We start from the raw sequence: 23,727 nt of genomic DNA, 5'->3' as shown, positions 1-23,727 counted from the left end.
TGTTTCTTATATCATAAAGATGGTTCACAGTCCTTTCCTGTATTCCATATATCATTTCATAAAAAAACGACAAAAATATTAGAAAAAATATTTTGTGCACCTGAATTAAAGGTCCCATGTGATTAATAGTTAAAAGACATAGAAGAATAGAGAAAGAAATATTGAAGAACAGATAAATGCTTATTTACATTTGTCAAATATACCTATATCTCTAAGTAAAACATGATAAAAAATAAAAATAAAAAAAAAGTCACTACCTAAAAAGGCTACTACCTAAAGAAACCAGCACAGTAACTTCTGTGAGTACCAACTATGTCATATATGATTCCTACATTTTAAAAGACTTAAGCTCTGTTTTTTATCTTTCGATGTCGTTATTTGTCCCTATGATATGCTGAGTTTCTGACAGTGACTGTTATTTTTTTCCTTTAAATCATGATGGGGATAAACCAGTCTTCGGTCAAGTTTATTTTAAACAAGATTTGTGCCTAGAAAATATTGTTACACTCTATGGCAATGGACTTTGAGATCCAAGCAGCTAAAAGTTGTCTCCTGAAAGTGTTCTGAAAGATCCTGAAAGGTGTCTCAACATTCATGGAAATTCATCACTACCATTATCACCATAGAGAAATGTCATTTCTTTTGTGTCTTTTCAATATGTTAGGTTAATTAGTGTACAAAGCTATCAAACACCTTTATGTGATATCCTACGGAATTAATTCATTATTTACTTTGTTAGTTATTGCATCAAGTTCAATAATGCATCCAGGTCGTGCAGTAGATTGTTGGCTCACAATGTTAAACACTTCCCCAATCAGTTTCTGAAACAAAGCAAAATGAGATGAGTTAGTAGATTTTCCCTTCAGACAAAGGAAATTGCAACCATTTACAATAAACTGATCGTTTTTTTGTTGTTGTTGTTGCAGTGAATAGTTAATAGGCTTCTTAGGCTTCTTCCTGTTTTCATTTTGGCAGTTATGAATAATGTGCTTATCAGAACATTTGCACTTTGAGTCTGAAACTGTTCATGGGGATAACATACCAATTTATATGGAAAGAAAATGTTGTTTATTTTAAGATTTATCCTTTCATAATAACATAACTCAGTATCTGTACCACAGAGAACTCAAATATACCATTTCACTTTTGTTTAAAGCTTCAGGTTTTGTCACAACACTGAAATTTAAAAGAAAAAAAAAATCAATCAATTCAGGCTATATATAAACTGAATGCACTCTAGGTCATTGCTGGAGCATTCACATTCATTACTCCTCCAACAGGTTGGTCAGACTGATCAGAATACTGACAGCTGATATTTTTACAGGATAGCTTATAAAATAACAGAAAAATGGAAACAGGAAAAATGTGCTTGTTTATTCAGTAACAATGAGAAGGGCAGTTTTTACTTTGCTTGAAGTCATAGGTAAGAAAGATAAAAGAACAAAAAATACGAGTTATTAATTATTAACAATAACTTGCCCTGATTCCCTCCTATATCAACATTAAGTGTGTGCATGTAAGTCTTGCTCTTCCCTCTTTACCTGCCTAGCTGCTCCTGACTCCCCTCTTCTGAGAAGACAAAAGAAAGAAATCCCATTTTTCTTTCCCTCTCTTGCTAAAATTTCCCTGTTAACCATTTTTAGTAGTAATGCATAAAATTGCTGTCTGCTAATGTTTATAGACATTTACAAAACATATGTAATTATACAAACTAAAAATTAAGGCCTTATATGTGCAACAACACGAAACTTGATGCACACAAATAAATGAAGACAAACCACTGGAGGGGAAAAAAATGTTACCTTAACTACTTCTATTTTTAACATTGCAAGCCATCACTACATAAAACTTACAGATGATTCTGGGTCAGATAGCTCATCCAGAAGCTTTCTTGCATCTACAACTGCTTGGTAGAGCCTCAGGTTTTTGCCATCAGATGCAACAAAACAAGCGCTAGCAGAGTTGCAGTACGTACCTAGTAGAAAAAAAGAACTTGTAGAGTTAAAGAAAAAAAGGGCATCAAATAGTCTCAGGTAGTCATTTATATTCCACTTCACAATATCTGAATGTTTTTAACAATAACTGTTATAAAATATTGAAGTGAAACAAACCCAAGAAATTATGTGGATTAAAACACCAATATTAAGTCTTCAGGGTAAGTTTCTGCTCATTTATTTAACCAAGATTTCTCATAAAAGTTGAAAAATTTAAGTGAGATTCACTTTTGTATATAAATATAATTCATAGTTTGCCTAACAGAATACTGCCATTCCTTAAAATGATTATGTTTTCTTCGCTGTCAAAGAGAACCTCTGAGGAGGTGCTTGGTACTCTACCTTCCCTAGGTTATTGGAGATGATTTAAAGTAGTCTAAGGTAAACTGTTCAGAATAGCAGCTTTGCAGACTGAGACAGCAAAAAACTGTACTATGTGATTAAAGGTTTTTTTTTTTTTTTTTTTTTTTTTAAATCAAAGAAAAGTTATGCATTTATTAAGCATACTTAGTATTTTTGAGGTTGTTCAGTGCCTTTGATACCCATTTAAGAATTGCCAAAGTCAGTCTAACCTTACTGTAATAAAGTATCCCAGTGTTATTAGTTTAAACTTGAATAATGTTACATTCACAATTTACATTTTTTAGTACTGTCCACAAAGACAACCACTATTACAACAGCATTTTTATAATTAAAAATAAACATCTAAGTGACAGAGTAGATTAACATTTCTAGCAACAATTTTCTTAAATGTAACAGAGAGCATCAAAATTTTATACAAAATCTTCCCCCAGGGCATTGCATCTGATGTTGTACATCCTGACCTCTGAAAAAATAGCATTTGCAGTTTTGTAAAGTAAGTGTAGTTGATTTAAGGTTGCCTAACATACTGAGCAATGGGATCACCTTGTCCTGTTATGAGAGTGATTATTAAGTCTAATAAAGAAATTGCTGCCTATCAGCTGATCCATAGTAACTACAAACTCTTAGCCCACACAATTTACGCTATTTTGAAGTAGCTTAGCCTCAAATGGAGTAAGAATGCCCATGGCACAATACAAGGAAACTGCTGAGAAGTACAAAATTCCAAATATAACACTAACTTATTTTTTAAAATAAATTCTAAGGCTACTGGTGTTAATTTTACATGGCATCATGCTAAGAGTACTTACCAAGGCAATAGCTGGGAATGAGTGTGGGAAGCCAGGCTACATTGGAGAAAGCAGAAGTATGAAGAGAGTTAATTCGGGCCAACTCAGACACTCCTCCAGTGTATGACAAAGGTCCTATTGGGTCTACGCGCCACAGAATCAGCTCGCTGTAGATTGCATTTGGGTCATGAAATGTACGAGTTGCTGCATTTTTAAGCTGTTGCCGAGAAGAACCTTTCAGATGTTTACTAGGATCCATTACTCTGCTTGTTCTGTCAGAGCCGTGACAACTGTCTGATTCCGGAGTTAATAGAGCATTATGATGAGAAGATGTTAACAGTAATGGTAAAACAGAATGGCAAGCTAGATCATTAAGATGAAAACGGTGCCCACAGTACCTAAATTTATGTGATACAGTTAGCACAGTAGTGAAAGCTGATTTATCAGCAAAAGTAACTGCCCACTGATTTAGAGAGCCATCTATATGCTTGGAAATCATCATTACTATGGGAGAAATTATATTCATGTTTGTACTGCTCTGGGTAAAGCCTGGTCCTCTATTCTCTAGAGTTTTATCTGAAAAGTCCATTGTCTTCTGATGTACAGCATTACTGGTATCTTTTAATAAGACAGGGCAAGCATACATCATAATATTTTTGCTAAGGGAACTAGCATCTCCTGATGGAAATGCAACAGGAATCCTAGAAGAAAATGAAACCTGGAAGGGAAAAAAAAAAAATAAAAATTAGAATATAACAACACAGTGCAAGTCCAAATACATGTTAGATGTCACAGGAAATGCTTATAAGTAAGTTCATTCTGATGACCAGATTTAAATAGCAGGAACACAATGACTTCATTAGGATCATAAGTAATAAACCAATTTCAAATATACAACACCTGAACTTGGCGAAAGATGCCTGGCGTGTATTCATCTAAATACTTCACGTGCCATAGCAGAAAGGTGCCATCGACAGGATGAATGGTAAAAAGCATATCTGGATTTCTGTTCCATTCAGTCAGCAGCAACTCAATTTTCCGATCTAACAAAACTGTTGGAAGAGGCATCCGCAGGCTTCCTCCTAGAGATGTTTTGGGGCTTCCCTCTCGTTCTCCATCTTCATGCTCTGAAGAGCCTGTACCAGTCCCTGTCTCTGATTCTCTATCTATAGACAAGTCTGCAACAGAAATGTGTTTTATCCATTTCAAATATTTTCCTACCATTGTTTCTATTCCAAACAAGAAAACATTTTAAAATCTGTTGACAGCACTACCTCATAAGAATATTCATGCAAACTGAGGGTAGAAATATCTGTCTGTAGAACTCTCCTTTTATTGCTCCTAATTAGTAATAATGAATACAGTCATCAAAATTGAGATACTTAGAATCTTATCCTGACTACGATTATTCTGTTCAATTACATAAAAACAGATATGTAGTATTAATGCTGGTTTAGTATATTTATTTCTGTTTAAAATGTTATCATGAACTATGTGGTATATGATCATTGATGAAGTAGCATGTGCAGTCAGAATTATGACAAAATAAATTGCACTAACCTAGATTTTAAGAACCTAAGAATTATAAATGACAATATTTCATTACTAGTTTACCCTCAGTATTAACTGTTACTTGTTTAGGCAGAAAGGTTTTTATTAGTACATTATTAGTTAGATAATTCGTTATTCTTAACTGTGAGGAAACAAGGGAAAATAAATTTTTGGAATTTTAAATTAAATGGGGTTTGTAATCTTTAATAAAATTGAAGGAATACATTTCCTGGAAAAGTGACATTCTCTCAGCAATGTGAAGTCTTTCCAGCAGGACATGTTTTCAAAAATTAATTTCACAATATGTCCCTCTGTTCCTTTGTGAACAGCTACAACTGGGATCACTGGATGCTGTAAGGTGTAAGATGCAAAGCTTACACTGGATCGAGTGCAGTTTCATTCAAGTGGAACAATGTCCAACCCTCCTTAAAGCTTGCCATCAAATCATTATTCATTACTGACAATCAGACTGTATGGTAAGTCAAGAGCAAGTCTTAGTCTTTATTTCCTAACTATAAAGCATTTCCAAAACAGATATGAAAAACAAAGCAACCTTTTTTTTTCACTGAATAAATCATTATTGTCTTCCAATAGGGGATATATCATTAAGTTTTTCATGCCACCTGATTATTTGAGGAGGCAAAATTGTATCTCTATCTATTTATTTTAGGTTAATAACAAAATATAACTTCTGATTCTCGTGCTAAATATTTGCATCAATTACTGCACTAAATAAATGTGTTTCAAAATTATTCTTGTGCTATAGGTCTCAAGGCTACTAACCGTGATCCAATTTCATGCGCAAACCTCTCTCTTTTTCTTCTATTTCTTCTTGCTCTTCAACCTCAACATTATCAAAATCTTCTTCTAGTTGTTGCTCAGAAAGTTTTCTTAGATGCTGCATAAATACTTCAATAGATGATGTAAAATTAAATTCCTTATTATTCAACCAGTGAACGACGAAACCTCCATTGCCTTCATCTGTATTAAAAGCTGTTCCAGCCAAAACAGATGGAATATCTGTGGATTGTTGTAAATAAATCAAAAAGCTGTATCTTAAATCTATATAAATGTATATATACTTATATTATAAACAGATTTCTTGATTGAACATTTAATTCATTCTTGGTAGAACATAATTTTGCCTCTAAGTTTAGGAAAAGTAAGATTCAGGTCATGTTCCTACATATGAATTAAAAACAATAAAAATACAGTTTAACATTAATGAACTAATAAATTGTGATGAGAACAGTAAATGGTATTTACTAGCTCTAATTGCTCAATTGTTTCATAAGTTGCAGTGTTGTCACTTCACCTACGGACTTTAGGTAAAGTAGTATCTTTAATCTTTTTCTTCTACAAAAAACAAAGTGGTTTTATCCTTAAAAAAAAATATTGTACAACTTTTCTTCATTCTGTATATTCTGTAGTTAAAATACTTCATTCATATACTGTTGCTTCCCTAAATCCAACAATCAAGCATGAAGCAGGCTTGAAATTTAGATTGTGAAATTTCTTTTACTTCTGATATGCAAAAATAAATTTAATTTGGATTTTAAGAATGCTGAAAGTTTTGGGCAACTGGCTGTAGATGACCCTGCTTAAGCAGAGGCATTGGACAAGATTATCTCCAGACGTCTCTTTCAACCACAACCATTCTGTCCGTCTGATTTTTTTAGGAAAAAATTAATAAGTAATTAAAATATTCAGACCAATTTGTTTACATAATTCTATGCAAAAAAAAAGTTATGAAATAATATTCTCCCTATGAATGAATACCTTGTATTCAAAGATGCATAACAAAGAACACGGACCTCAGACCCCTCTGTTCATTTTTTCCATTTTGTTCAAATCTACTATTAACAATTTGATAAATGGTTGCATTTTACCTGTATTAGGGTTGATGCTTGCTGCTATGTGGAAGTGACCGAGTGCATTTGCGTGATGTGAAATGTGACGCTGAACTTCATGAGTACCCTGCTGATCTGGCAACACATCTGTGTGGGTAACAAGAACGGAAGACCTCCTTTGTCCTTTCCTCATATTTTTCAAGTGGTGAATTGTCTGGTACAGTTAGAAAAAACAATTTAAGAAACAATAAAAAATTTAAGATATAAATATTTATGTAAAACGTAAAGCTTTAAAATTTCCTTCTCCCTAAGAAGTGAAGACTAATTTCAAAAAGATTACTTGAAGTTCATTTCAAAGGAGATTAATCAAGCTCATGTGTATCAGTTCTGACTGAAGATGGAGTTCTTTTAGCAGTCTCCAGAAAGGTCCTTACATGCTTCAAAGACAAAAAAAAATCCAACTATTTTGTGTAACAATCATGAAAAAGATTACTACAGTCTAAAAGCAGAAACAGTTATAAAGCAATTTTATAATGAATTACTTTTATGCAACTAAAAATTAGTGAGAGTACATGGAGACTGCAGCTTATTCAATAGCCTGAAACATAGCTGGTTCCACCCTCTCTGGGTATTGTCAGTCATGATATGTAAGAAGTAAGAACTTCACCTGATTGTTATATTCTACAAATGAGTGGTGTTTTTGTTTGGTTTTGTTTTCACACTGACAGGTTTTCTTTTCCTGTAAACATAATATACTGCATGTGACTGCTACTGAAACTTAGAGCCTCACATTTTTATAATTCTGGAAATGCAATTATCTACTCAGATGCCTAAAGTAAAGTGTATTTACTGCTTCTACTGTTTTTTTTTATCTACAGACTTTCAGACGCAGTCAAAATGAAACTGTCTTACTATTCCATATTAGTCATGCTCTCTCCTCAATACTTTCAGTTAGCTATGGAAAAAGTAGACTGAAATTTAAGAACATGTAGTTTAGGTGCAGAACAGAACCTTATTTCTTCAGTGATTAATAATATACATCTATAAATAATGCAGACTATTCTGCTACACTTGCAAGAATTAAATAATACACAGTCTTAGAGTTCTGCGGAGTTTAAATTTTCTAATAAATGTTTACAAGTTTTAACAATTCTGAAATACAAAATTGACAAGTATTGTACCTCTAGTGCATGCTGTATTCTGTCTTTGTGCTTTCCAGATTGAGAAATGGTGCTGCTAATGCTGGAAGTGCTAGTTTCACATATCTGCTCACCCAGAAGAGTATCTTCTGGTAACAGTGTCTCTGCCCACAGTCGACAGATGCCATCGAGACATGATGTGAGTAACACATTGCAGACTAAACCCCTAAAGAGAAGCATATCAAAAATATTACTCAACATAGGTAAATTGTGATTAAAGACACAACAAAAATCAGAAGAATACACAAATATTTAGCAGTCATTGCTACTTCCTCCAAATTCCTACCTCTCCCTCTAAACTAAAGGTTTATATATTACAAAGGTTTGTATGTTATAAAACTAAAGGTTTTATAACAGTAGGGATTTTCAACATGCTGACAGATAAACTCATATATTATTAGCAAAAGTGCATGTGAACATGGGGTGGTTATTATTTGATAAATGCAACAGTTATTATAAAACTGCAGTTATGGAACTGTCGAAGTTATTTTTTTGCTGGATAATGTGAAGAATACATACATTTTTACTAAATCCTGAAAAGTGAATCAAACAATGAATTAAACAGCAGCATATACAACAGGGTTCAGAAAAAATCTTACTCAGTGCTAACTGTTTAAAGAAAAAGTTTTATTTCCAATGTCACAATGTCTGGCAGAACTTGAGAAGCTCAGACCATATTTTAGAATAAATCTCTCCTATTAACATGACTATAATTGTTGTAATAAGGAACGGATGTCTTTGTATATGCTGGATATGTTCAATTTCTTCAAAGCATAAGCAGTGAAATTGAACCATGTTCTCATGGCCAAACTTTAAGCAGTGTGTTAAAAAAACAAAACAATACAAAAAAATGTAACAGTTTGGTCAAATATTTGCTTGCTGGTTTGTTGCTTGTCTTAAAAATTAAATCTTTCAAACCTGGGCATGTACTTGCTAATATTACGCCATGAAAATCCTGTCACTGCTCGAGGATGAGCTAAATAGGCAAATGAGAAGTTGACAACCCCTGAGCATTTCTTCTTCTCTTCATTCTCTTGGGGCAGAAGAGATGACTTCCAACCAGTTATAGGATACCAAACCTTTAAGAGGCAATCATCCTAGGTAAAGCAGCAAAATAACATGGGATTAGCTAGCTACAAGTGAAAAAAGTCAGAAAAAGAATATACTAAAATGGTATACAAGACTGCTGTTCAGTACCTTTCACGAATACTCAATCTATGCCCCGGAACTATTTGCAGTTTTGCAGACAGCCCATTCCTGGGACCAGAAATTTCACTGATAGTAATCCTGAAATGAGTTGCAGGACTGAATAAATATTCCGCTAGGAACACACCACTCCCAGAAGTAATTTTTCTTGCAGTCCGTTTGTCCCCCTACATTCCTCTTGGTTCTCTTTGCATTTTCTGCATATCATATATGTGTGCTTCAATCCCACATCCATTCCTCTGCAAAAATGAAAGCCAGAAACAGGCTGCCACTCCTAGCTCAATATTAAACTTATTACCAGTCAATTTCTCCCTTAGGAAAATTTGTGCTTTAAGTCCCTGGGGGTTCCCATGCACAGGAAGCCTGAATTTTGTGGGAAGCACTGTATCTGCTGCCAATAGGCCCATGAATGACGAATGGCTGCATAGTACAACCCTTCCCTCCACCAGCAGAACATGTGCTACCTTTCCTATTTGAATGGCTGGGTACTACTGATCTGGTTAAGTGAAACAGAGGTGAATTGCTGACACAGCAATACTCCAAATGCTGTTAAGTGGGACTGGAGTGTGCCTGCACTGATGTGAACTAAGGCAACATTGCTAGGATGACCACAATACACTGTATATATTTGTGCAATACATCCTTGGATTTCAGCACTGGAAAAGGAGTGTAGATGCACAATAAACAAATAAATTACAAATCTCTGGGAGCTCTTATTTATTTCCTGTCAAACATGCCCTCTTCAATATCTTTATTGATGACCTCGATGAGGGCATCGAGTGCACCCTCAGTAAATTCGCAGATGACACCAAATTGGCTGGAAGCGTGGATCTGCCTGGGGGTAGCGAGGCCCTACAGAGGGATCTGGACAGGCTGGAGAGCTGGGCTGAAGCCAATGGGATGAGTTTCAACAAGGCCAAATGCCGGGTCCTGCACTTCGGCTACAACAACCCCAAGCGACGCTACAGGCTTGGGGCGGTGTGGCTGGAGGACTGCGTAGAGGAAACAGACCTGGGGGTATTGATTGATGCTCGGCTGAACATGAGCCGACAGTGTGCCCAGGTGGCCAAGAAGGCCAATGGCATCCTGGCTTGCATCAAAAACAGTGTTGCAAGCAGGAGCAGAGAGGTGACTGTTCCCCTATACTCAGCACTCGTGAGGCCGCACCTCGAGTACTGTGTCCAGTTTTGGGCCCCTCACTGCAAGAAAGATATTGAGGCCCTGGAACGTGTTCAGAGGAGGGCAACAAAGCTGGTGAGGGGTCTGGAACACAGGCCATATGAGGAGAGGCTGAAAGAGCTGGGAATGTTCAGCCTGGAGAAGAGGAGGCTCAGGGGAGACCTCATTGCTCTCTATAACTTCCTGAAGGGAGGTTGTAGTGAGCTGGGGGTTGGCCTCTTCTCTCGTGTCATTAGTGATAGGACCAGAGGGAATGGCTTCAAGCTACGGCAGGGGAGATTCAGGCTGGACATGAGGAAGTATTACTTTTCAGAAAGGGTGGTCAGGCACTGGAATGGACTGCCAAGGGAGGTGGTGGAGTCACCGAGCCTGGGGGTGTTCAAGGAAAGGCTGGATGTTGTGCTGAGGGACATGGTTTAGTGGGAGCTATTGGGAATAGGTGAACGGTTGGACTGGATGATCTCTTAGGTCTTTTCCAACCTTGGTGATTCTATGATTCTATGATTCTATGTAAAAGGCAGTATCTGACCAGACTCTGCAAGAAGAAAGGTTGAGAGACAGCACTGTTAAAATTATGATGAAATTGTGAAGGAACTAAGATGGATCTGTCCTACAAACAGGAAATAACTACTGGAACCATCTGCCTCACACTCTTAGCCAAATTCTTAACTGTATGAAACTAAATTCATGGAAAACAGAAGCATGGAACAAAGCAAAAGTTTTGGTATTTTTCTAACTACAATGACTTTAAATGTAGTATTTTTGAGGTGTCGTTATTAGATCTTTAGTCATAAAGTAATGACAGCTTGCGATTCCTTGTCCTCTTTAATAAGTCTAAGAAGATAACGGTTTCTAAAATTCCTATATCGTTTGACCAACATTAGCACAAGCAATAAATGCCCAACTATCCAGACTCTCAGAACTCAAATGAGAGGGTAACATTAAAGAGAATTATTAGTTGAAAACTTAGTTTGAATAGCAATTTGACAAAAAATATGACGAATGGAATTAGAAGTTAAGAACTGATAGCAAACCCAGACTTCACTGCAAACAGAAAATCGTTCTGTTTGTACACTGATATGCACGTTACACTTGCTTAAATGCGTATGTTTTTCACGATCTAAAATTTATCTTAATTATTTCAAATAGAGGATGAAAAAATTGTTTACGCATATCTGAAAGTTCATCTAAGTATACTTTATCTAAAATATAACTGAGTCTGTATTACTGTCACTGTATTTTCAGGACAATTCTGAAGTATTCAGTAACAGTAAACAGCTAAATCAAATTTCTTGTTGTTGAAATTCATGGAATTACATGAAAATAGAGCATTATACAGAAGATGCTTACTTAGCTCAGACTACAGTAGAATACATGGTTGTAGGACCATTCTATATTAGTTATTTTCTTCCGTCATAAAAAGGAACACAACTGAAGAGCTTATCTTGTTTGTTGTTTTTGTTATCCTTACCTTCCCAGCTGTTGCAAAGTATTCACCATCAGGAGACCAGGCCATCAAATGTACTGATACTGCAGTCCTAAAGAACACAAGAGTAAAGTTTTAAAATGTAAGTAAAGTCTATTTATTGTACAGTATTACTCCCAGTATATTTAGTTAATTCAATGTTAATGTCATTATTTAATTAAACTATATTTGTATTTTATAGTTGTTTTAAGCATACTTTAGATATGGCAGAAGCGTAAGAAGTGTTTGCTACAAGAAAAACATAGTATTTAGTATTTTCATATAGTTTTCTTTAGAGAAAAACAGCACATTAAAAAATCAGTAGTTTTAAATATGGTAAGCCTAGGCTAGATCTAATGAGATCATGGAAGTGAAGTTTGTTCCACTTGCTTTTCTACTCCCAGAGGCCAAGACAAATGATAGGAAGGCATCAAACAGCTCTCATCTTGATCAGCATTGTATGTCTGCTTGCTGCTGCTCCTCTGTCACATCCAATATCTCAGCACTACTTTCAAAGGATGAGAAGACAGGGACAATTTATACACATTGCCAGGGCTATAGTTAAGCCTTTGATATGTTACTGGGTGACTGAAGGTCACCTGAAAAAATGAGTTTTTTTTTTTTTTTGGAGTAACTTCCAGTGTTTGAATTTTATGATAGTTTAAGCTTATTTAAAAGATATTTTAAAATACACTTTTGGAGAGAAGATAGGGTTGATATATGAGTTGGCATCACAATCTGTCTTGAAATGAGAACTGTCTCACTCACTTGCACTGCCAGACACATTTCCAGTCATTCAGAACTGGGAGAACTTTATCATCTTTCATCTGATTATCAGGATCATCTTCATCTTCTTCTAGAATGTCACTAGATGGTGGAGCCCACAGTTGCAAATAGTCAGTTGCTGTCAGCAGCCTGTTACCTGAATGTGAGTAATGTTGAAGACGTGAAACCAAACTGATACATGCATAATGATGTTTAATGTCTGTCATCATATTTTGATGAAAATAATTAAAAACAGGTTGAACATTCAACTTTATAAAGTCCATTTTAAATATGAAAGAGTATTCAATCATACTATACATCTGTTTTTATCAAAACATTTTGAATTTATAATGCCTTTCGAGAAAAACTTTTAGGGTTTTGATGTTTTTAAGATCACTTTGAATGACAAATAGTTTTTAATAATGACCTCTGAAGATGCTGAGCCATTAATGTCTCAGATAATGCACACTGTTAGATATCTTACCAATATCTCTCTCTTGGTAGAGTTTTATTATAAGTCAGCAATATATTTAAATGATTATTAGTAGTAATTTAAGGCAGTTATCAACTTAACACCATGATTCCCAAACTAAAATCTTACATAAAGCACTCAAAATACTTGGCATTGCATCTTCACAAATGCATTTTATCCGATGCTACGCTGCCAAGAATGGATCATCTAAAATGTCTGTATTCATGCTCCCACTTCATTTCAATAAAAATAATTTATGTTCAAGTTTTCTAACTATAAACATCAAACAAATGCATCACAAATTTCACATTACCTTGAGGATCCCAGGCTAAGTTGTAAGTCATAGAACTGAGAAAAAACTGCCCCGTTTTAAGCCACTGACACTTCAGCTGCTGCAGTTTAAAGAAGAGTAAAAATTAATTTTAACATCAGCGGCAATGGCGTTTGTATTTATTTCTCACTAAGTTGTTACAAACGAAGTCAGGACCCAGTGGCAGACTCTGTAGTCCAGCTTGAATAATTTCAATTGTTTAATAAAAATTAAACACATCAGAGTCGCATCAGATAGAAATGAATCTGTAGATTGCTATAAGCTGGTTGCATCACACATTTGTAACAACATAAGGAATGGCAGCACAAATGCAACAGATCACAAAACCCGCTTGTGAACACAATCAACACGACGTTTGGCCATGACTGTGCTGTTTAAACTAGTGTGGATACACAAGTCCAAGGCCTATTTCTGTATTACAGACCTGGCATGTCAATTTAAAGAAATATGAGCTGACTGCTATGTCACTCTTGCATCAAATCTCGGTGTGAACTTGAGAACATTGCAATCCCCAGCTCTGTTTGTACAGTGGAAGATCCTTCTCATCCATTATTATTTTATCTTTTATTATTATTATCCATTACTATGGATGCTGTGAAATGTGTATCCAGTAGTCTTTTGGGTGCCAATTTAATAACTGACAGACATACTTTTCCTTCAGAACCTAAAATGAATTACAATCATAAAATATATACTTACACTGTTTCTTTTATGAGAATTTACACCAAGTGGTTCAAAAATGCAAACAGCATTTCCATATGATGCTGCAATCTGGAAAAAAAACCCCAAAGATTCAAGATATAAGGTTAGGAGAGAAGCCTAACTGCTCCAAAATCTTTGAAAGAATCTAAAGAATGTCCACAGTACTACTGCAATGTACAGATATTCAGCAAGTAAAATGAAAACAAATGTTATTCAGAGTACTATACAAATACTTTCTATAGGAAGATCAGAAATGCATACCTTTGAACTAGCCCATCTTTAAGATTTTAACTGTAAGTATGGAAGATATTTCATTCAGTGGGATGAACACTGTCAATCAGATCTAATACATACTTCTAAGGCAACTATTGTTAATGCGTAAGGGAAAGCCGATATCTTACTACTTCTGCTCGTTTTCCCTACTTTACAACTAACTAATGAATTTATTATTAGTGTCTGGGTCTCAGTGTGACCCCATGTTCCATTTTGTACCACTAAATAATAATTACTAGAAAAGGGGAAGAAATTGGATTCCATTTTGAATAGTTAATTTACATTGTCAGGGAAGATAAATAGTAATGGAAAAACTGAAGTTCTTGTACTACTCAATTTCCTTCATCTACTTGTTTTACAGAAACCCTCCATGTACAAGATGGCCTTTATCAGGAATTTATCTAGTAATATTCCCAATACTCAAATGCTTGTAAGTACTTTTGACAATCATTTAACTGTTTTCTTGTATAAAAGATTTTTAAAACAACTGTTTAAAGTTCCTCCCATTCTCTTCGACACAGAAGTGAAATAAGAGTTTCACCACATTATGAAATCTTACTTCCTCTTCACACGGTGGGGAGAAAATTAAAATAAACACCAAACCAAAAAAGAATGGACTTTGAGTTCAGAGTCCTGAATGCAGAACCCTGCAGAGGTTCACAGTGGTCTTGCAGAAGCCACCTGTGCAAGATGGAATCTCTCTTCCCACTGGGCCTGCATGGCTGAAGTGCGGGGGCCTCTACAGCTAAAATTTGCCTGAATTGGTAACAGTGGTAGGCAAACAGAACTGATAAGCAAAATTTGTGCTCAGTGCTCTGCAATACTTCATAGAAAGGTTTTGGTTTTTTTTCATGGCAATCTAGACTGTCTGTTCAGCATTAAGTGGGGATTTAAAATAAAGCCACATAGCCAGTCAAGGGCCACACAGTTATGACAGCTCATATTGCAGCACTTTGAAACACTGTAAACGTGCCTGAGCTTTTCTGAAAAAACAAAGAACCTTTAATTTATTTATGTTTACATAAATTATTTATCCCTGCCATGTTTTACTATATGCAAGCAGAAAATTACTGGAATCACAGAAGCAGGAAATTTTATACCACTGCCATACTGCAACTAATACATCTTTCCACATTTTGAGAGGTTTGTTACTGCATATGGTGGAAAGGCATAAAATCCATTGTTAAAATGTAACTCCTGCCTTCTCCCTGCACCACAACCTAAAATTTTCAAAAATGGACTGTACTAAAGCAATCCTCTGAATGGCGCTGAAAACCACAGATCAGTAAAAATCTTTGTCATTTAATTAACTCAGTAATCACGTTAATGTTTTGTGTTGAATTGTTTCAGTATCCTTTTTCTTTAGGCCTATGTAAAAACAAAAAATAAAAAACCCAATCCTTACCCTGCCTTGTCGCTGGGAGCACTCCACACAACTGACCTGAATGTTTCCATGTTTAGCACCAGGAATAATTTGTACACATTCAAAGTCATTTGCCAGAATAACAATGTCACAACCAGAACCGTATGCCTGAAATGATTTTTAAAAGGAATACAAATTAAAATTTATTAAGAAACAAACGCGCAAGCAACTAAATCATTAAAAAAGTCAACTAAATCATTATTAGAATTATGTTTTGAAAAACGTAAAAATCTCAGTTTAAACAAGTAATGGATCTTATGTTGCTATGTAGAGAGTTCATTCCTCATCAACTTGGTAGCAAGAGCAGGATAATCAAGAAGTACAAATCAACTCCTAGGAGTTACTCTGCCTTTCAGACTAGGAACGATTATCAGGAGGGAAAAGGAATTTGAGCAGCCAATGCCAATATCTGAAGAATTTACAGCTGGGATGGTTATGTCCTTCTATAAGCAGATGTGAATGTATTGAGGTTTGACTGCTCTATGCACTAAGTGTGCAATACAGTAGTACTGTCTTTTGCTTTAGAGTTCTATGCTTTTGCATTTGTTGGATAGAGGAGTATAATGTGCAGTGATAAAAAATGTCAAATATCAGATGCTGATGGTATTATACTAGGAATGTTTATTCTACTGTCAGGAAAAAAAGTTCTCCATGATGAGAAGATATGTATATTTTTAATCTTCTCTCCAGCATTTTGGGAAATGGAGGAAAATTCTGTTTGTCTGCAGTGACCACGTTGCTAATTTCCACGTTAGACTTTCCTGCCAGAAAAAGAAAGCAGAGCCTAAGATGTTTCTGTCATGTAATGCTGCTGCTCCTGAATTTCAGTGAAAGCCTATTTAAAACAGGAACAATTGTACTCTTCTTGAATTTTAAAATTACATGGGATATTTTCCTTTTTTTTTTTTTTTTTTTTTTTTTTTGGTGTTATAAAGCTCCAGAGGCAGAAGCAGTGAGACAGAGCTGATTTCAAAATGAAATAGGAAAGTGCACCTTGAATTTTCCCAGGTTTAAATCTTTAAATCCCGGTAAAAAGAAGCAGTAAGAAAACTTACTCTAAAACTTCAAGTCTGTGTGTTCTTTCACTTAAAAAAAATCATATTGAATTTAAGTAGAAGTTCATCCTGCTGTCACCGTTCCACCCCTTTTAAAAAGAACATCAAATGTCGCTTTTCCACAAGGATCCCATTTCTGCACTTCTCTGGGTTTTAAAATAATGCTTGTTACGATACTGCAAAGCAAAGATTTGTCCTGGGTAAGTTGTATCTCATAGATAAACACAGTATCTCATAGTATCTCTTAGACAAACTGCAGTATAAATGCAAGAATAATTTATAGTATAGTGATAGCTTGCAGCACTTGTTTTTGGCAGAATAAACACGTATGTCTGCCAACCTTTCACCTGCTCCTGTGCACTGGAATACTCTAAGCCCCATAATCACAGATGATCTGTTGTACTGAAGTCCCACATTCAAGCACAGAAATCCCTTTCTTTCATAAATCTACTAACAAGCTGTTTTAAAGTAAATAAAAGTCATAGTAGGAGGCTTCTTTCCTTAAAGGAAGTTTTCCACTGATTTTAATACAGCAGAACACATTTTACAGCAGTTGAATTAAGCAGGAATGTGCCTGCTCTCAGCAGTCAGTGCCAGATGACATAAAATCACTTTGTCAGTTTAACTTGCCTCTTGCTTTTCTCACTATAATTTCTAGATTACTGAGTCCTACCCTCACTTTTGAGGTCAGCCATTTTAAAGGCTATCTAGATGAGTATTTCTATAGGTGTCCAAGATTAATGCCTGTTGCTGGTCACTGTGTGGTAATGGTGTAGGAAAACCACTGGAACTAGACAAGTCTACAAGATCTCAGTCTCATGTTTACTTCTGATCTTCCTGGGAAGGAACAGTGAAGATACGAAGAAAAAAGGCTGAATTTAATGAAAGCACAGTCACTGCAAAGGCAGGAAGGGAACAGCAACATAAATAGAAAAAGCAGGTACTCAGACTGTAGAAATTTTTAATCTACCTCATGTTAATTTGTGTCTGATTTACAGACCTTTAAACTTTTTCTTGTGCTAACATTCCCTCAAACCTTGTGTTGCTTGCAGTACGAAAAAGATTTAGTTTTTACTTTTTTTTTTCAGTGAGAACTCTGAAAAAATTTGCTCCTCCAGCTGTCTAACAGTTGGGCCTGCTAAAGAATCTCAACACGTGGCTCCTCGGACTTGTGGAATTCTGAATGGTTGTTTCTAAGGGAAAGGATTGTGGGATTTCATCTGAGAATTATTATGTCTCCCAGCTCGAGAACTGGCAAATGTACAAAGAAAAATGTCACAACTTGAGAAGTGGAACTGTGATAAAATATTTTACTATTAGTTTTTCTGAAGTCCAGAAAATCATTGTTTCTGTAAATGACCTTTCTGCTACCACAATATTTAAAGTAAGTGTTTGTGCATGTCCTTGGAAAGAAACTATTAATGAAATGATAATTCCAGGTTCCTCTTTTTTTTTTTAAAATGCATCTACAATTTACCACTCCACAGGACGTCTACCAGCACAGTCATTAACTGAAAGTATGTTTATGGATTTTACAATCTGAAGATAGTTCAGGTCAGTAACTGCACTGCTTGCAAACACCTGGTTTTGTGAGTACTATTGTCACTGCTCTAAATACAAGCTTTTGATATGGACTTATATAATGTGGTCCCCTTACTAAATACCTACCTGAACATGAGAATACACATTTTACCTGTAGATGCAGCAATTAAATGTCCAGAGTAGTCCTGCGACTGTGTAGTTGCATGTGAAAATTAGAACTGGGTACACAAAGCCTAGACTGAAAGATTTCCAAGGCCATGGCACAAAAATGAGGTAATGCAGGTTGTCTTTCTGAGTCCTCAAACCTACAGCTGTTGTTCTGGGAAGCTCCGAGGAACTGATACTGAGGTATCAGTATACTGCAAGCAGGGAGGAGGGGGGAACCAACTACTAAAAGGTGGTTAGAGGGAGATTGTCTGTGTAAGAAAATACCTTAAGCTCCTTTGTGACTAGGCCATGCATTATTACACCCTGGCTGGAAGGGAACAAATTATTACAGAAATTGAATACAATTATTTCCAGAAAGTGGGAGTGAGAGAGACTTGAGATACTGAAGTAACTTCTGGCACTGAACAGAAAATCTTCCTGCTTTATTGTTGCTCAACTTCTCATATTGGATTTTGTTGCAAAACAAACTCCATGAGTGGTGTGGAAAGCTGGATAGCTCAGCAAACATTCACAAGTAGGGTGAAGAAGATGGAGACTGTGCTGTGAATGCCCACAGAAAGACAGGAGAACAAAAGCAGGTCCTGGAGTTCCAATATTTTATTCACCTACTTCAAAGGGTAAGCAATTAACACGACAGAGATTCATTTTCAGTTTTTTGTCCCTCAGTCTGCCTTCTAATTACTAATACCAGCAAACTAAGGGACAAGATTTAAAATGTTGTTTGATACATTAAGAAAGAAAAGGCATTGGTCCACTTAAAATAAGATCTTAAACTATGGAAATACCCTATTTTTTTTTCATTGTTGGTATTGATAATTTGACTTGAAAGAGGTACAGATTCAAGCCTCAGAAATAACACAGGGAAGGGAAAACACTTCTCAACTTCAGTTATGCTTACTGTTGTTAAATATGTATGCCTGTGTGTGTACAGTTGATAATGGACAAACCAGAAAAAGTGTTAATGCTTGTGTATGTCTGTTTGCTCTGTGAAGGAAGAGAATATACTAGGTTGTATTTTAAAACGTTTTAGTTTCCCCTCTCCAGTCCCCTCTCCCCAGCTGTTATCATTGCAACAAAAGAACATTTTGCTGGTTAATTTTAGCATTTACCATTTTTATGAAATTAACTAAAAAAGTTGGTTAATAAGCAAAAGGGTGTTGTTCTACAGAAGGTTCTTTTCTTTTTCTCAAGGAATCATCAAGACATAGAGATCTGTTTCCTAAGTGAAATCTTACTATTCTTTCTTCTGTTTCTCCTCTTTGCCTACATGTGGCACAGCACCTAAGTGTCCTACGTCAGTCCATGGAAGACCTCAGCCAGAGCACTTTCCCTGCAGGTATCAGCCTGCAGCTCCGGGTTCTTTGAGGAAGCACTTTTGGTTCTGAGGTCATTTTTTTAGTGTCAGTATTTATTTTGAGAAAGTCTCTTGTTTCTTGAAGTTCTTTAGAAGCGTATTTGCCATAAAACTTCAGCAGTACCAGCAGTATCAGCACTTTGAAGGAAAGGCACATCCTCATTTGAAAATGTGTTCACTTTCTCACGTTTACACTGTCCACATTTTTCAAAACAGAAGAGATCCATATATTTTCCTGTACTGAAAGGTATTTCTACATAATCACCTTGTATTGTCTAAGTACAAGCTTCCCATTTGATTACTTTTATTTCTATTTTATTTCTAATTATCTCAATATATTATCATGCTTACACCAGAACAGAACATGTTTCAGTCAAATCCTCTTTTTAAATTCTTCTTTCATTCCTTAAAGGTGCTTCACTGGTAGCCCCACTACACCAACAAAGAATAGGAAAGCGCCATAATAGTTATAACATTTAACAGTAGTTCCTTCTGAAGGACTCAGCTGTTTGTGTCAGCACAGATCTCTCCTGCCAGAAGAAGAGTGGCCATAGAATTCAAGGCAATAGGCTAATCATCTGCACAGCCTGATGGAAGGAATGGAAAACTGGTAAGCCAAGCAAAAAAGGAAAGATGGGGAAAAAAATGCTGAGATACTGTGATGGATCACAATGCAGAGGCCTTAGATAAACAGTTGTAAGCTGTCACTGAATGAAACCAGTGCAGCAAAACCACCCACATACCTGCCAACCTCCATTTCCAATGTCACTGGTAACTTTAAAATTAAATGGATTTGCAAAACTGCCAGAACGCCAAGATGACTTGCAGGATCCACAAGCAGCTAATAAGCTGTGGTCTGCCAATGTTTGCTTGAGATCTGAGCCCATTGAAATGAGCAATGTCAAAGCTCTAATTGAATGCAGGAGTACCAGGCTTAGGCTCTGATACAGTAGGACACTGTGCTAAGCTGAGTGAAACCAAACAGGGTTTGAAAAATGGAGGTAGTTTACAATCTTTGAAAAACATACTGGCTGCAAGTTACTCCACAAGGTGCAGACAATGAATACCTTTTCTGGTTAGTTGGGGTGTGTGTGTTGAAAGACTCCTTTGCACAGCAATCAGCTCTGACCACCTGTAACTTCTGCATGCTCCTTTGTGAAACACGGTTAGTGGTAACTGCTGAAAGGAGGACAAGAAGCCCTGCTCACAGCAGGTTGGAAAGCATGTTGAATTATACCAGAATGACAAACAGAAAGCTGTCATTTAACACTAAAACATAAACAACAAAAAAACTACTAGCTGCGTGGTCCCAGCACCTATTTCTTTGGATTTGTTTCACTTTATGGAGTCACTACGACCTGTTTCTTTTTAGCAAATTAAGTTTTAAAAAGTTTAATAGCAAAATTTTTTATTTTTCCTTTCTTATGCTCAGAATAACTGGATGCCATTCACCTAAAGCCCTAAACAAGTACACTTATTAGGTGGAATGTATCATCTGAGCTCCAGCTAAGCTGGCCTGGAATTTAAAAGCCTACATCAAAAACAGAAGGGAGAAAAAGCAAAGAGAAAAGTTATAGCTGTGGATGTTCAGGAAGTGCATTCAATGTCACGCCCATCCCTGTAGTTCCTTCTGTAACAGTTCCTTCTCAGACACAGCAGCCAGATGAGCAAGTGAGGTCTGTTATATGCATCTCTACAGTTAAAACATGCTACTACATGATTCTTTTTTTTTTTTTTTAATGGAATAACAAAATACAATGACTACAAAAAACAACAACAAAAACCAAACAACCCACAAACAAACAAAAAAAGAACCCAAACAAATTGTTCTTGTAAAAGTGTTACATGAGCTGTAATTTATGTTGTTGTTTCATCATGTTTGATGATAATATTATCACGAGAAATAGCACAAAGTTGACTTTTATAGTGCAGACTTTTCAGATTTAGAGCCAAAGGAAACACGCTCATATATGACATATGTTTATATATATGACATGTATGGCTATGTTATTGTGTAAATACCAAGAGAGGCCCTCTAATATCAGCATGGCTGCACAGCAGCAAGACAAGGAAAGAAAGAGAAAGATGGCACCTCTTATTCCTTATGAATTTCAGCACTCTATACCAAAATTAGACCTGTGTGTTAACCCGAAGCAGGCTTTAAATGCTGGACAAGTCAGCTGGTGGTTGTCTTGAGCAAGAAATGGCGCTCTGCATCATCTATCCTGTTTGTAGTTAATATCTTGCGAACGTTAGCAGGCAATCTAGCGAGACAATGTATCCACAGCCAGCGCGCACTGCTGGGATGCGGCGCGCCGAGCGCTGCGGCTGATGGCTCGCTACAATCCGCCCGGCACACCGTAAACTAAAGACGGGAAAACCGACTTGACCATCGACAGAACGACCGGCCCGCGGCTGACGGACGAGTTTGTTACGCAACTTGGCAGACTCCTGAAATCCGCTTCGCTTCTGTCTTTCCCTCCTTAAAGGGAGCACCACGCGGAGCCAGCCGTGTCTCAGCAGCGGCGGGCGGCCCCCCAGCCGCGCACCGCCCGAGCCGCCTCACAGGAGGGGGGGGCGCGCAGCTCCCGGCCCGCAGCGCCGCACGGCGAGCCGCCCCTCCTCCGCCCTCGCGCGGCCCCGACCCCGCAGGCCGCCCCTGCAGGTTAATCCCCTCCGGCCCCTCCAGCGGGCCTACAAAACGCCCTCCCCACCCCCCCCAACCTCACCGTGAAGGGGACGTCCTCGACGCTGCCCACCGAATAGCAGTTGTCCCCGGGGTTGACGGCGCCGGTGAGCACCTGGTGGAGATGCATCGCGGCCGCTCGCCCGGGGACGACCAAACGAGACCCGGATGGCGCCGCGCTCCCGCACGGGCCCGAGCCCTGCCCGCCGCCACCGCCGCGAGCGCGCGCGCGCGCGAGGGAGTCGGGAAAGGCAGGGGGTGGGGAGGAGGGAGAAGAGGCGGCGCACGCGCCGGGCAGCGCCTGCATCAGGTGAGGCGCGCGCAGGAGCACGAGCGGCAGCCGTTGGGACGGCCCTCGTGCGCGCGCCTGCGGGCAGATGGATCGGATTGGGGGGGCGGGGGAGGCGCGCGCGGGGCGCCTGAATGCAGAGCGGGGGGGAGCGGGGAGCGCTGGGTGCGGCGCGAGGGTCTGCAGAGTGCCGCCTCAGCGGCGGGAAGTGCGAGGCAAACTCTTCGCCCTGTCCGTGAGCCGAAGGGACCGCTTTGTGCTAGCGAGAAGTAGGTGTTCCCGACTCGCGAACATCCACTTGTCGTGGTGAGAACGCTGCTGGATACTGTAACAACTACACGAGGTGTGTGGGCAGCTGCGTTGCTTTGCGAATGTAGTTGCAACCTCACTAAGAATACCGCGGCTGGCGTTTGTCAGAGCCGCACGGCGCTGGAAGCTGGTGGTCAACGCGCTTGTCTCAGAGATGTGCAAAAGGCTGAGTGCTGAGCGTTGACTGGGAGGGGTTCCAAGCTCTGATGGGAATAAAAGCAATCTAAATGCGCTGCCTCATCGTGCAAGGAACATCCTGCAGTGTTTGGAACCCTGTCGGTGTGGTTCCACCTCAGTTGTGTTGGTGGTGACTGGAGTTCAGTCTCTGAGCTGATGGCAGTTTTGCCTCAGCGAGGACCGTGTGGTTCATCTTGCCTTATATTGCATCTTGAAATCCTGTCTTTTTCTGAGGAAGTGAGCTTGTGTTGAATGTGGGGGTAACGAGTGGTCAGGCGCTGGAACAGCAGGTGGTGGGGTCACCGTCCTGGAGGTGTTCATCACATGTTTAGATGTTGTACTGAGGAATGTGGTTTAATAAAGAAATACTGCTGGTAAGTGGACTAGATGGGCTTGGAGGTCTTTTCCAACCATGGTGATTCTCTGATTCTATCAAGTTATCTTCCAGTGGAAAATAAGCATAAGATTAGATCTGTTTCCATGCCACTTAATGGCAATCCCTATCCAAAGGGAGTAGTGTCTCAAACAGGGATGAAAAGGAAAGAAAGCCATTTTAACCTTCACAGGTTATGTATGCAGCTACTAT

At 37.8% G+C, this 23,727-nt stretch overlaps 1 protein-coding gene across 1 annotated transcript in view; it reads right to left on the bottom strand.

The window, feature by feature from the left end:
- Nucleotides 1-22,496, bottom strand: part of DMXL2 (Dmx like 2) — a gene marked incomplete at both ends in the record, with an annotated part of 51,286 nt that extends 28,790 nt beyond the window's left edge. The window contains 14 exon segments of the mRNA XM_079540887.1: nucleotides 732-821; nucleotides 1,854-1,975; nucleotides 3,167-3,863; nucleotides 4,046-4,323; nucleotides 5,480-5,716; nucleotides 6,586-6,760; nucleotides 7,728-7,911; nucleotides 8,664-8,842; nucleotides 11,602-11,668; nucleotides 12,364-12,517; nucleotides 13,146-13,224; nucleotides 13,863-13,934; nucleotides 15,544-15,669; nucleotides 22,410-22,496. Coding sequence (XP_079397013.1) covers nucleotides 732-821; nucleotides 1,854-1,975; nucleotides 3,167-3,863; nucleotides 4,046-4,323; nucleotides 5,480-5,716; nucleotides 6,586-6,760; nucleotides 7,728-7,911; nucleotides 8,664-8,842; nucleotides 11,602-11,668; nucleotides 12,364-12,517; nucleotides 13,146-13,224; nucleotides 13,863-13,934; nucleotides 15,544-15,669; nucleotides 22,410-22,496 — 2,547 coding nt within the window.
- Nucleotides 22,497-23,727: the final 1,231 nt, after the last annotated feature.

The sequence above is a fragment of the Tetrao urogallus genome (assembly GCF_951394365.1).
Source record: "Tetrao urogallus genome assembly, chromosome: 11".
In the NCBI taxonomy this organism is placed as follows: Eukaryota; Metazoa; Chordata; class Aves; order Galliformes; family Phasianidae; genus Tetrao; species Tetrao urogallus.
Note: the sequence above shows the minus strand (reverse complement) of the source record. Positions and strands in the feature narration are given on the sequence as shown.